Genomic DNA, 13025 nt, shown 5'->3' with positions numbered 1-13025 from the left:
AAGGTTTTCGAAACTAGATGTGAGCCTTTGAAGTTTTGAGCGTTTCACAGAAGGAGTGCCCTTATGAATAGTTTCTAAGATATCCCCAGCCTCTTTTGTGACTTCACAATTGCAAATTCGACTAAACACTTCAGGTGTAACAGCTCAAAAGAGAGAATTGATAGCTTTACTATTCCAGCTACTATTTTGGTAATCAATTGTGTCTCACTTTTCAATTGGTTTTGGGAAAAGTTACTCCATCAACGGTAATTGTTGGTTCGGTCCACCCATTCATGACAGATTGCCAAACTTTTTCATCTATAGATTTCAAAAACGATCTCATCTGAGCTTTTCAAAAAGAATAATTGGATCTGTCAAGTAGGGGTGGTCGAACCATAGAATTTCCCTCATGAATTGAATCCATTATCACAAATCAAACAAGATCTTGCTCAAAAGTTTTAAAAAAACAAACGAGCAACCTGCTTTGATACAAATTGAAAAATCTAGAAATCCCCTAGATGTTGATTTGTGATTATGTATCAATTTTAAGCAGTATATAACAATCCCAATCAAACAATCAAGACAAATTGACACAACGATTTTACGTAAAAAAAACCCAATTGGACACCTCCAATTGTGATAAAAAAACCATGGGCAACAGCCACAAAACAATCCACTAAGAAGATATAAAGGAATTACACAGGTATACTCTCAATTACCTAGCGAATCCACACCCGAATTGAACCAACCTCTATGTGTCTCTTCGAACCCCGTCTTCACCTCAGAATTGTCTTGACGATGAGCCACTTCAGAATCTACTAAAGCTTCAGGCTCAAATTCTTCAGAATCCACCGAAGAACAACTCTCTCTTTTGTGTAGAACAAACAAACAATCCTTTGATGTATACTTTTTAAATCATGAGTTGAATACTCAATCAAAACATCAAAGAAAACTAGCAAAATATCCCCAGATTATAAGCCCTAGAACGCAAAAAGAAGATCTTGAGAAGTAATCCTAATTTTTGGAGAAAACCAACTACTTATAGAAATCCGGATTTTAAAGCTCGCTCGAGCGAAGCTTCTCTCGCTTGAGCGAGAACCTTAACTCGCGTGATTTCCATAAGTGCCTTCGCTCGAGCCACGAAACCTTTGCTCGAGCGAGAAATGAACTCTTTCATGTTTTATGTAGACGTAGTTCTTCGCTCGAGCCACCTAGTCTTTGCTCGAGCGCACATTCATCTCTTTCAGGTTTTAAGCCAGACGCAGTCCTTCGCTCGAGCGAGCACTTCGTCGCTCGAGCGAGCAACACAAAACAGCACAAAAAATTACAACTCAACCATACAAGTTTGTTCGCGGGTTTGACAAGACTTAGGGACCTAACAGACATAAATATCATGCTTGTTTTTTTACTAAAAAATTCATTATTTAATTCTTTCAACAGGAAAAAAAAAATATATTGAAAATGACTTATTTACATATTAACTTTCTTATTTTTTTATTTTTTATTTTTTACAAAACTCCACCTTGGTGAAGAAGCAAAAGTGATCCCAATCTTTGAACTGGAGGTTCAAACCCTTTTGTGGTTAGAAAACATGCACGTCAAATAGTATTACTTAAAGTGGGTTGCAAATGAAAGACCCCATGTGTTTGATTATTTTTTTCTCCTTCTCCTTCTCCTTCTCCTTCTCCCTATATATAATGACAAAGTGATTGAGTGAATAGTACACTTTTGTTCGGTAGGCACACACACATCACACCCAAAACCTCTTATGTAGGCGATTAAAGGGGTTCGTTTAGGAATGAGAAAGGGTGCTTGGACTCAGGAAGAAGATCTTCTTCTTAGGAGCTGCATTCAAAAGTATGGAGAAGGACTTTGGCACCAAATTCCTCTCAGAGCAGGTAAATATGTGAGAGAGAGAGAGAGAGAGAGAGATAGATGGGTATTTGGCTATCTATCTAAATTGTGTTAGGCTATGTTTAGTTAGAGAATTTGATGAAAGAGAAAATGAAATGCAATTTCTTTTTGTTTGGTTATAATGAAAAGCACATGAGAGAAAAAAATGAGGGAAGTGTAATCTCATTTTTTGTCTTTCGAGTTTACTTTTGGCTCTTTTTCTTTTTCTACTTTCCAACTCAGCTAAACATAATTTGGAATTTGAATCATTTTAATTCTTTTCTTTTTCTTTCTAAAATATTTTCTCTTTCTATTTTTCTTATCAAAATCCTTTAATCAAATAGAATTTTTGTTTTTATTTCTTATTTTTGCAGCCTTGAACAGATGTAGAAAAGGCTGTAGATTGAGGTGCGTGAATTATTTGAGGCCAAATATAAAGAGAGGAAACTTTACCTTCGATGAAGTTGATCTCATACATTTGAAAAATAATCCCATAAAACTCTCTCTCTCTCGTTTGAAAAAACTCTCTCTCTAAAAAACCTCCATCTCGGGCCTCACCGCTGGCCAGCCGGCCGCCGCCTTTGGCCATGGCGGTTGGCTGGCCTAGCTTTTTCTTCTTGTGTTGTTGTTGTTCTCCTTTTAATCTTGAGCCCCCGTTTGTTTTTTCGTTTCTCCTTTTTAGATCTAAGCTCTAGATTTGATTAAGTTGCCGTTTTAGATCTTTCGCTTTTGTTAGACTGCTTGTTTTCAGTGGTTGTTCTTTGGGGTTGGTAGCTGAGTATTCCTTGGGTGGTTTTGATCTATCTTATCCGGGGGTCTGTTAGGTTGGTGGGTCTTCTCTTTGTGGGCTTTGGTGCGTTTTGAAAGCTTTGTTAGGTGGTTTGGTGGGTTCTTCGGCCATGGTGTTCAATTTCAGCCATGGGTCTCGGTTTAGGGTGGTGGCGTTGACCTTGGGTGGGTTGGTTCAGGAACTTCATTCGGGCACTTTCTCTGCGTGCGGGAGTTTGAGGGGTGGTGGATCCGAAGTTGATTAGGATTGTCATTCGAGCGCTCTGTGCGAGTGGGATTTTGAGTGGTGATTTCCGTTCATTTCTTGGTGGTCGGTGTTTGTGTTCGGTTAAGAGGAGTATGGTGCAGGCTCTACAAAGAGGGGACTGCTCAGCGTTTTGTTGGTGAGGATAATCAAAGGGAGCTGTTTGGGAGAGGAAAACCGTGGGAGAAGTAGCTTAGGAGGAGGCAGCAGCAGCAATAGAGGAGAAACCAGCAGTCCCGGCGGAGGTTGTAGTCGAGCGCAAGGAATTTGTTGTATCAAGAAGGAGAAACCAGCAGGTTTTGCAGTCTCAGGTGGTTCTCGGCAGTCACAGGTGTGTCCGGTCAGGCGTGGGGTTTTCAAGAGTTTGGGGGCTCAAGAGCTGCTTGGGTCAGGTGTAGGGCACTCGAGGCTGGCGTGGGTTCTAGTTGTTTATCAGTGTTATAGGTGTGGGGCTCAAGATTTTGTTTTGTTGTTTTATTTGTCTTTTAAAATATAAAATTGTGAGGCTTAGGGGTTGGTTGTAAAGACGTGAGTAGCAGTAGTAGGAGAGTGTTTTACTCTTCGAATCTCTCTCAATGCGTTCTTTTTTCCTTGTACCTTTAAATTTCATGTTTTTAATGAAATTTTTTCTTTGCCGATCAAAAAAAAAAAGTTGATCTCATCATCAAGCTTCATAAATTGTTAGGCAACAGGCAAGTGCAATTCCATCTTTTAGTCTCTAATTTTTTAAATTTTATTAATTTACACTACAACATGTAAGAGTTTTAGTGGTCAAATTTTTTGGTCATTAAAAATAAAAATTTTGTTACAAAAAATATTTAGCGACCAATTTCTACTGTCATAAGAATAGTGGATAAAAGATCATTCTGAAAAGTAAAAAATAAGGCTTTTAGCAACAAAATTTTATGTGTATAATAAATACACTTTTAGAGATAAAATAATTTGGTCCTAAAAGGGTTTTGAGACTAAAATTTTGGTTCCGAAAAGATAATAATTCATTATTAATATTCAATTTTTATTGTTAAAAATATAATCACGGCACTTTTGGTAATAAAAATATTTAGTTCCAAAAAAATAATTTTATTCTAGATTTCTTATCTATAAAACCTTAATTTTTTTTGTAATATTAGCCTGTCCAACTATTAAATGTGTTCAAATGATCCTCAAAGCTCACACCGTCTTGATTAACGGAAGAGATATTTTTTAAATTTTTATAAAAAAAATGCAATAAAATCAAAAAATTAACACTAAAATGCAATAAATTACATAGTTTATGGACCGTGTAAGTATTTGGTCCTTTTGATGGTTTTATGTAAAATATCAAAAATATAAGTTTCATTAATTAATGGGAGACTGACCCAAAGGTCCAAGCCCAACATATCATACCCCATTTAGACCCAAAACAAATTTAATACTCCATTAAGTCCTCAAATTAACAATAAGACGAAAATACCCACAATATATCATCCAATTTACACGCGCGCAACCATCTCCCACATCCCCATCATCTCAGTCCGATCACTACACTGTCACGTCTCCGCCGCTCGAAATCGACTCCTCAGTCCTCCATCTCTCTTCCGTTCAACTCCATCCCCTCTGAAACCCTAACTCTAACCAGAAAATGTAACCGTTCATCTTCATCACCCACAATCATCTCAGTCTGATCAGTACACTGTTACATCTCCGCCGCTCGAAATCGCATTCTCAATCCTCCATCTCTCCTCCGTCCGACTCCATTCTCTCTGAAACCCTACCCTAACCACAAAACCAAACCGTTCAACTTCAACACAACACCAAGCCGTTCATATTCTCCAATCGGCGACTCTCAACAACACGAAGAACCATCACCACTCTGAAGAGATTTCATAGTTCCTGACTTCCGATTCACAAAAATGGGGAAAAAAAGTAACATCTCTCTTCACCTATTCATTATTTTTCACATTTGTACATCATTCTTTAATATTTCTTATATACACATTTTACATACTTCCAAATGTATAAACCCTCTTTTAATATATATATAGTCCCCTGTTTTTCAACATTCTAAACACTGTTTTTGCACATAAATCCCTGTTTTTACACATTCAACACCTTATTCTTATTCTTGTTGTTCAATAGTGGCTTCTCTTATTCTTATTTTTGAATTTTTAATCTTCTTGTTGTTATTGTTGCTTTTTACAAAATACAATGGGCTGTTCCTATTGTTCATACTGTTTCCTTATAAAAACTGCAACATCATAGTGTTTCATTTCATCACTATACAAGCAACATATCTAAATTTATTCAAAATGCAAATGAAACTGCAAAATTACACAGTTTAACCACTACTCAAAACAACTAGCTAACTTATTATAAAGTGCAAATCAAACTGTCAAATTATACAGTTTCGTAACTCTTACCAACAAAATACATATAACTTCATATTAAACTGCATATAAAACTTCAAAATTATACAGTTTTGTCACTATATTACTCATACCCTGTTGTCACTTTCATTTTTTCAGAAATAGCTGTTGGAAGATATTGGAAGAAACAAACCCGTATGCCCACAAATCCAATCAGGGATTTAACCATCTGCCCTTTTGAAAGTCCCTCTCCTGTATCCACTCAAATGCCACCACCACACCCAAAAACAACCAAATCCAACAGACCCCACCAAAAAACCCACAAAACAACCACACCACCTACAAGAAAAAGCCCAAGAACTACACCACAGACCCCACCCACCCAACAAACACCAACCACACCTCCAACCACAACAAAAACAAACAAAAGAAAGCCAACAAAAAACCAAGAAGCTCCTCCAACCAAAAAAAGAAAGCTCCAAGAAAGCCAATCAACTCCCAAAACAACAACCAAGGCATCAAAAGAAAAAAAACCAGCAGTCCCTGCAAAGAGAGTCCAACAATTTAATTATCGTTCCAACATCGGAACGGTAATCAAACTGTTGAAGGGGGTCAAATTCACAAAAGCCCAACAGACAGAGCTGCAAAAAACCCCTTTTTGGCCCCTTATAAATGCTCTCTCCTCAACACAACTGAAGGCCTCTTGGTGCAGATGCTACAATTCCATTGTAGCAGAAATGACAACACTCTACAACAAAAGAAAAAGATCATTTGTACTTGGCAAAAAGGAAATGAAACTCAGAACCAGTGATGTCAAGCTCATTTTTGGTATCGACTGTGGAGAAGACAGCATCACCACCAAATCCTATGCAAGACCAAAGGATTTTGAGCTTCCATTTTACAAACGAAGATGCAAATCAGTCAAGAGATTGGATGGCAAGTCTTTGACCAAAATGTTTCAACAAACAAAAAAAGGAAAATCAACCAATGATTGTCAAGATCTTGCAAGGGTAATCACCCTTTACTTGTGCTTGAAACTTCTCATGCCCACAACAGGCCATACACTCAGTTGGAGTTTCCTCAACTATGTTGACAATCTCAACAACATCAAGAAGTACAATTGGGTTGAGGCAATAAAAGACACACTGATGAATTCAATGGCAAATGCAAACAACAACCCAAGGCATGTCACTGGATGCGTCATGCTACTCTTGGTAAACACATTACTCAACTACTTCCCACAAAAATATCAGACATTCACCTATTTCTAACTATCTAACATATTTCAACTTTTTTTTTTTTTTTTTTTACAGTACTGGTACTGTGAGCACAGTAAACTCCTCCGACCATCCAACAAAGAAGGCTTCCCAAGGTTTATGAAATGGAACCTTGGCAAAATGTACTCCAAGTGGAAACACATCAGCCTCGCTCACTTTGAAAAGGTATTCAAACTCTTCTATACTATCCTAGCACAAATCTATTCAACACTCCTTTCATATTCATTGTAGTACAAATCATATTATGAAACTGTGAAAATTTTCAGTTTCAAAGCACACACTTCTTTAACATCACTCATGTTATGAAACTGTAACATTTTTCAGTTTCAAAAAACATATTTCGACACTTAACCCACATTACTCACAGTACAACTCATCTTATGAAACTGACCAAATTTACAGTATTACTGATATATGCCACATTGTTCCAATGCAGGTTAACCAAAGTGCTTTAACCCCAACTGAACAAGAAATACAGTTATTGCATATCAATCAAAGCACATCAACAGACTCTTCAGCAAAGAAACAAGACCACAAAAAGGACAATAAGCAAAAAAAGAAAACAAAAGCAACAAAAAAAAGAACACTTCTAGACAGTGATGAGGATGACTTTCTCGAAGAAGAACATCATTCAGAATCAGAATCACAATCAGAAAAAGAAGCACAACAAAAAAAGAAAGAAAAGAAAGCAAAAACCACAACAAGAACCACAAAGTGATGAACAAGAAGAAAAGAGTGATGATGAAAAAAATCAAGTGACTGATGAAGAAAAAACTGATGAAGAAGAAACTGAAGAAGAAGAAGAAGAAGAAGAAGAAGAAGAAGAAGAAGAAGAAGAAGAAGAAGAAGAAGAAGAAGAAGAACACCTTGATCAAGAAGAAGACCAACAACAAGAACAAGAAGAACAACAAACAAACCAACACGAAGAAGTCAATGAACAAGAATTGACAAACCAACAAGAAGAACTGCAAGAGAAATCTGACATACTTCATGCACAAGGTAAACTATTGTCTAATACTAAAGCATACTGCAAAATTTCATTAAACTGACCAAAACACAATCCAACATTTTTATAGGTCATGACCAACCACAAACACCAACCAAAGAGGACGACAAGGACAAGCTCATATCAGCCCTGAGAGCACAAATGCAAGAAATGGAACAAAAATTCATGGCTGAATTGCATAAAAAAGAAGATCAATTGAAGGAAATGTCCACCAAAAAAACTGGCACTCCCCAACAAAGATCCATGGTCAAGAGAATCAAACAAAAATCAAGAAAACAAGCACATGACCCAGATTTTGAATACCAACCAATGACCAAACCCAAAGAAGATGCAACAAACAAGACACAAACTGCTGCTGATGTACCCAAACCAACACAGGGTACCAATGAAGAAAAAGAGAAGAAGAATGACAACAAAAAAGAGGGTGCTCATGAAGCAAAACAACAGCAGAAAGAAAAGATGCAAGAACATATTGGCCAAGAGAAACCAGTTGCTGCTGAAACAAACCCAAAAGAGCATGCCAATCAAAAGAAGACAAATCTTCAAGTATTGGAAAGTGATGATGATTTCCAGGAAGAATCAATCCCAAACAAGCCACTCACCATTTCATGCCGCAAAACAAACAAGGTTTGGCATAGCCTATCCAAAAAAGACCAAGACCAAATTCAACTCATCAACAACACACAATCAACTGCTTGTGTCTGGTCTGGCAGCGAAGATGAAAACTGCGTATATTTTTCAGATATATGCAGATTGACCAACAGGGAACCCTTATATGGGAATGTAGGTCTCCAACTGCACAATTTTATAGTTTCTGTACATATTCAATAACCTATTCCACAAACCTAACACATTCTCATATATAACATGTTTCAGGTCATTGATGCCTTCTCAGAAACGCAATTGGCACTCCAACCAACCATTGAAGAATTTGAGAAAAACGATCTAGTCTTTGCAAGCAATCCATACGCAGGAAGATCTTACGTTTTCTCAACACTCATCAATGTAAGCAAAACTTAACATACCTTACAACTGCAAAATTTTCTACTTTATCAACATGTATTACTACATAGTTTTATGACATATTTCAAACATATATATGACTTACAGACTCCACTACAAAACCAAGATCAAGCACTGAGAGAAAAACTGATGGACAACCATTTTCCAGAAGCAATGAAAAACAGATATATCCATTTCCCAATCAACCACGACAACCATTGGACAATTGTGGTCTTTGACAATGCTGATGGAATATGGAGACACTATGACTCTTTGAGACCAGCAAAAGATTGCCATAACAAGCACTTTGAAATTGCAAAGCAAATTGTAAGTTAAAATAAAATTTCATACTTAGTTTCATCCCTTTACAAACATCTCAACTCATCACTATAACTAACAAAAACACCCACTAACTATTTTGTAGCAACAACATCAACTGAGATGGAATAAAGCATTACTCAGCAAACAGGGAAACATGTTTTCATCTCAAGAGTGCGAGACAGAAATTGCATCAATTGAGGAATGCCCACAACAAACCCCACACTCGTAAGATACAAAATCCATAAACTAATCTTCCAATATGCTAATTTTTGCAGTTTCACCTAACTAATTAACTTCATCTCAAACATTGCAGGAATGATTGTGCAATTGCCGTCTGCAATGTTATCAACCAATATCTCAACTGGCAACCTGTGCAGAAAAAACTTCGTCCAACTGAGTGGGTCAAATTTCGAGCACAAATCATCAATCAATTCCTCAATGATGAGAACCGATCTTGGAAACTCGAGCACTACCAAATGTTGACAAAACATACCAAACCATAGAAACAATGAACAAACTTCTTAACAATACAAATATTCAAGGGAACATATCTTTGAACCTTTTTTTTATTTTTTTTTATTTTTCTTTTTTAACATGTGACAAGTACTTTATATACTTTTGGGAATGATCTTTTTCTGGTTATCATGGTTATGGTGAAAATGATTGATGTTGTTGTTGCTCTTCTTATTATTATTATTATTATTATTATTATTGTGGTTCTTCTTCTGATTGTTTGTCTACCTGTTTGTGGTTGCATATATTTTCATACAGTAAAGGTTGATTCTAATAATTCTTCAAACTGCAAAATTTTTCAGTTTCATCAGCTTGTTTCTAATAATTTTTAAAACTGCAAAATTATGCGGTTTCATCAGGTTGTTTCTAATAATTCTTAAAACTGCAAAATTATACAGTTTTATCGCTATGAAATATGAACTGCGTTTCCATATTATACTGTTTCAATAAGAAATTTTCAACAACCTTCTCTGCATTCCATAAAAATAAAAAACAAAACCAGACTATTAGAAAACAACTTCAATAAGTAAAAAACACATCAACAAACAAAAAACAATTCAACCAACTTTATTCATTACTTCCATAATACCAAGTATCACATTTTTTATTATCATAATTCCTCAAATTCAAATACAAATCCAAAAGAATAGATTGCGGCCTCAAATAGCAGCCTTGCACGTCTTCTTATTGTGATTCCCATATTTCAAGCACCTCCCACACTTGATTTGCTTCACATTCTCACCCCTTGAAGGTATCCTCTTCTTCTTGTTCCGCCCGGGCTGCTTCTTCGTTATAGGAGGTTTGATAACCGAACTACTGGCACCATCAAAGTCAAATCTCTCACTTGAAGGCACTGGATAAACAGATTCCTTGTATGACTCTCTAAAACAATCTACATGAAAAAAAGGATCAATGAAACCATACACATCTCTACCATTACTACGCAAAGCATGCACAGCATGACAACAAGGAAAACCATTCAATTGCCATTCATGGCAAGAACAAGTTTGTCTACCAATATCAACATAAAAAGAAATAGAAGAATGAACCTCAAGCACAGTATCACTAGCAACAATCACATCCCAAGACTTAGCTAGCTCCAAAGAGTCCACCAACTTCTTTTCCATAACTGGACACAATTTCGTAGTCCATCTTCTAGATTCAGCTCTTCTATCCGACAATTGAGTCATGATTTGAACCCTAATCATATCAACCATACAAGTAATAGGCAACTCACGGGCCCCACCAATCCAATTATTGTAAGACTCGGCAGCATTAGATGACATCTCACCATATCGTTTCCCTCTAAAAAATGCATTGGCCCACTTATCATTTTGCAAACCATCCAACATACTATCAACTCTACCATTCCCAGCAATACGCCTCAATTTCTCCATATAATGTTGGAAAGAAGCAACCGTTGGCGCATAAGCACATTTAACTAATATTTTCATCAAACACAGCTTATAGTTAGTACGAAGTCCCACCAATTTGTCAATCAAATTTCTCTTCAAATGATTCAAGCAATAAGCATGATGTGCATTGGGGAAAACCACTGAAAGAGCGTCTAGCAATCCATGTTGACGGTCCGACACAAAAGTCAATCTCCGGCCTGAACCAACAGCCTTCAACAACTGACTTAAGAACCACATCCAATTATCTTGATTTTCAGCGTCAACAATCGCAAAAGCCAAAGGAAACAAACCTGCAAACAAACCCACATGAAACTGCAAAAATTAGCAGACTCACAATACAATAACACACTGACAAACTAAACCAATACTAACTGCAAATAAATACATACCTTGATTACCATCCTTTGATGTTGCTGCAAGCAAATGCCCCTTGTAACGCCCCTTCAAAAATGTACCATCAACAAACAACAACGGACGACAAAATTGAAAGCCATACAAACATCCATGAAATGCCACAAACAACCTCCGAAAACACCCACTACTTTCATCCACATCTAATTCAAACACACTTCCCGGATTCGTTCTCATAGCCGTCTCAAGGTACCATCGAAGCTGGTCAAAAGAAGTTGCAAAATCACCAAACAACCCACCTCTTGCCTTATCAACTCCTAACCATGCAACCCGATAAGAAACATCTATACCATATTGCTTCTTCAACTTTTTTTTAACTTCAATAGGACGAGTCAACGGATTATCACTAATATCATTTTGCACAATATCAGACACAAGTCTAGAACCAACCATTTTGCTACAAGATCTACGAGCAACAATCCCACAAGTATGCACATTATCCAACTTCATTATAAAAAAAACACCAGAATCCATCAACACCCTTCCATGCACAAACCATTTACAACCCGTAGACGACTTCATCATACATTCAGCGGTTACTCTTGTTGCATCATTCTTCAAATAATTCACTGCAAAACCACACTGAACCGCATACTTAGCCAATGCAATGCGGAACCCCGACACTCCACCTTCAAATTCTTGACCAACACTATGTATAATCCCCTTCCAACTAGCAGACAACAAAACTCTCTCTGGTTCTGGATAAAAACTACGCAACAAACCACCAACATCATCACAATCATTCACAAAAGAACTCTCACAAGTTACAGAATCAATCCTACAAGAATTACCATCATCAACCTCCACAACTCTCTTATCCCCCACAATAACATCAACAACATGACAACCACTACCACCTACCATTGACAGCATATTCCCCAAATCATCATCACATTCAACAATACAATTAGAATATCCAGGAACAGAGAAAAACAAACAAAAGTTACCAACACTCAACTCCTTGAACTTCGCACATATTTTCTCAACAACTTCATCATAACTACATCCGTCACTAATCTTAATAGCAGCACAACAATTACTGTATTTGCACATTAACATGAAACACCGCTCCATACTACAAAATCAGAAACCAACAAACAATTGTTCACAGATTCCAAACTGCAAAATTATGCAGTTACAACATATCAATAACAACAGTACACAATTTACAATTCCAAAACTGCAAAATTATACACTTACGACATATCAATATCAAAACACCAGAATTCACAATTCCAAAATACAACTTCAAAACACATTACACTATACGACAAACAAAATCAACAAAATCAAAATCAAACAAACAAAATTCGCCAAACACAAACCACATATCACGCAAATTTGCTTATATATATACATACATATATGTCGACAAAATACAAACCACATACACACACAGACATATATATATATATATACATATATATGTATATCTATGTATCGACAGATACATACATACACATACATATATCTATCACCAGAGAGAGAGAGAGAGAGAGAGAGAGACAACGTACGAAGATATCGCCTGTACACAGAGATTCAAATCGCACAACCAGATCCACCTCACAGCACAATGAGATCGACCACACAGCACAATGAGATCGCCACAACGAAGAGAAATCGAGATCGCGGAGACGAAGATTTGATTTCCTTTTTTTCAACGAAGCAAAAATTTGATTTCTCACGTACATATAAATCTCAAAACAAAGGGTAACACAGTCATTTAAAAATACGAAAATAAAAAACGGGACCTCTGGGTATAAAACTAAAAAAACTGTGGACCTATTAAACTATTAAAAATAAATTGGGATTAGAAGGGAAATAGATCCC

At 36.6% G+C, this 13025-nt stretch overlaps 2 protein-coding genes and 1 long non-coding RNA gene across 3 annotated transcripts; 2 read left to right on the top strand and 1 right to left on the bottom strand.

Moving 5' to 3' along the window:
- The first annotated feature begins 6524 nt into the window (after window positions 1-6524).
- Window positions 6525-8553, top strand: LOC145790844 (uncharacterized). The gene is made up of 4 exons (XM_082869726.1): window positions 6525-6692; window positions 6964-7526; window positions 7604-8316; window positions 8410-8553. Exons 2-4 carry the CDS (start codon window positions 7127-7129, stop codon window positions 8551-8553), a joined length of 1257 nt encoding a protein of 418 aa, XP_082725852.1. The 5' UTR covers window positions 6525-6692; window positions 6964-7126.
- A 141-nt stretch (window positions 8554-8694) lies between these two features.
- Window positions 8695-9526, top strand: LOC145801870 (uncharacterized). The gene is made up of 3 exons (XR_014343634.1): window positions 8695-8862; window positions 8960-9081; window positions 9170-9526. It is a non-coding gene; the product is annotated as an uncharacterized LOC145801870 (long non-coding RNA).
- A 388-nt stretch (window positions 9527-9914) lies between these two features.
- Window positions 9915-12512, bottom strand: LOC114310399 (uncharacterized). The gene is made up of 2 exons (XM_082893650.1): window positions 11174-12512; window positions 9915-11074 (listed from the first exon to the last, which is right to left on the bottom strand). Exons 1-2 carry the CDS (start codon window positions 12267-12269, stop codon window positions 10029-10031), a joined length of 2142 nt encoding a protein of 713 aa, XP_082749776.1. The 5' UTR covers window positions 12270-12512; the 3' UTR covers window positions 9915-10028.
- Window positions 12513-13025: the final 513 nt, after the last annotated feature.

Source organism: Camellia sinensis, chromosome 1 (genome assembly GCF_055761805.1).
Source record: "Camellia sinensis isolate YWXY chromosome 1, ASM5576180v1, whole genome shotgun sequence".
Lineage (NCBI taxonomy): Eukaryota > Viridiplantae > Streptophyta > Magnoliopsida > Ericales > Theaceae > Camellia > Camellia sinensis.
Note: the sequence above shows the minus strand (reverse complement) of the source record. Positions and strands in the feature narration are given on the sequence as shown.

What these genes read in the sequence shown, in the direction of transcription:
- LOC145790844 (XM_082869726.1), top strand. Translation starts at nt 7,127, where the DNA reads ATGAGGATGACTTTCTCGAAGAAGAACATCATTCAGAATCAGAATCAC. An exon ending in TGACATACTTCATGCACAAG is followed by an intron (nt 7,527 to 7,603) that starts GTAAACTATTGT and finishes ACATTTTTATAG; the next exon opens with GTCATGACCAACCACAAACA. An exon ending in GGGAACCCTTATATGGGAAT is followed by an intron (nt 8,317 to 8,409) that starts GTAGGTCTCCAA and finishes AACATGTTTCAG; the next exon opens with GTCATTGATGCCTTCTCAGA.
- LOC114310399 (XM_082893650.1), bottom strand. Translation starts at nt 12,269, where the DNA reads ATGGAGCGGTGTTTCATGTTAATGTGCAAATACAGTAATTGTTGTGCT. An exon ending in ATCAAAGGATGGTAATCAAG is followed by an intron (nt 11,075 to 11,173) that starts GTATGTATTTAT and finishes GTTTGTTTGCAG; the next exon opens with GTTTGTTTCCTTTGGCTTTT.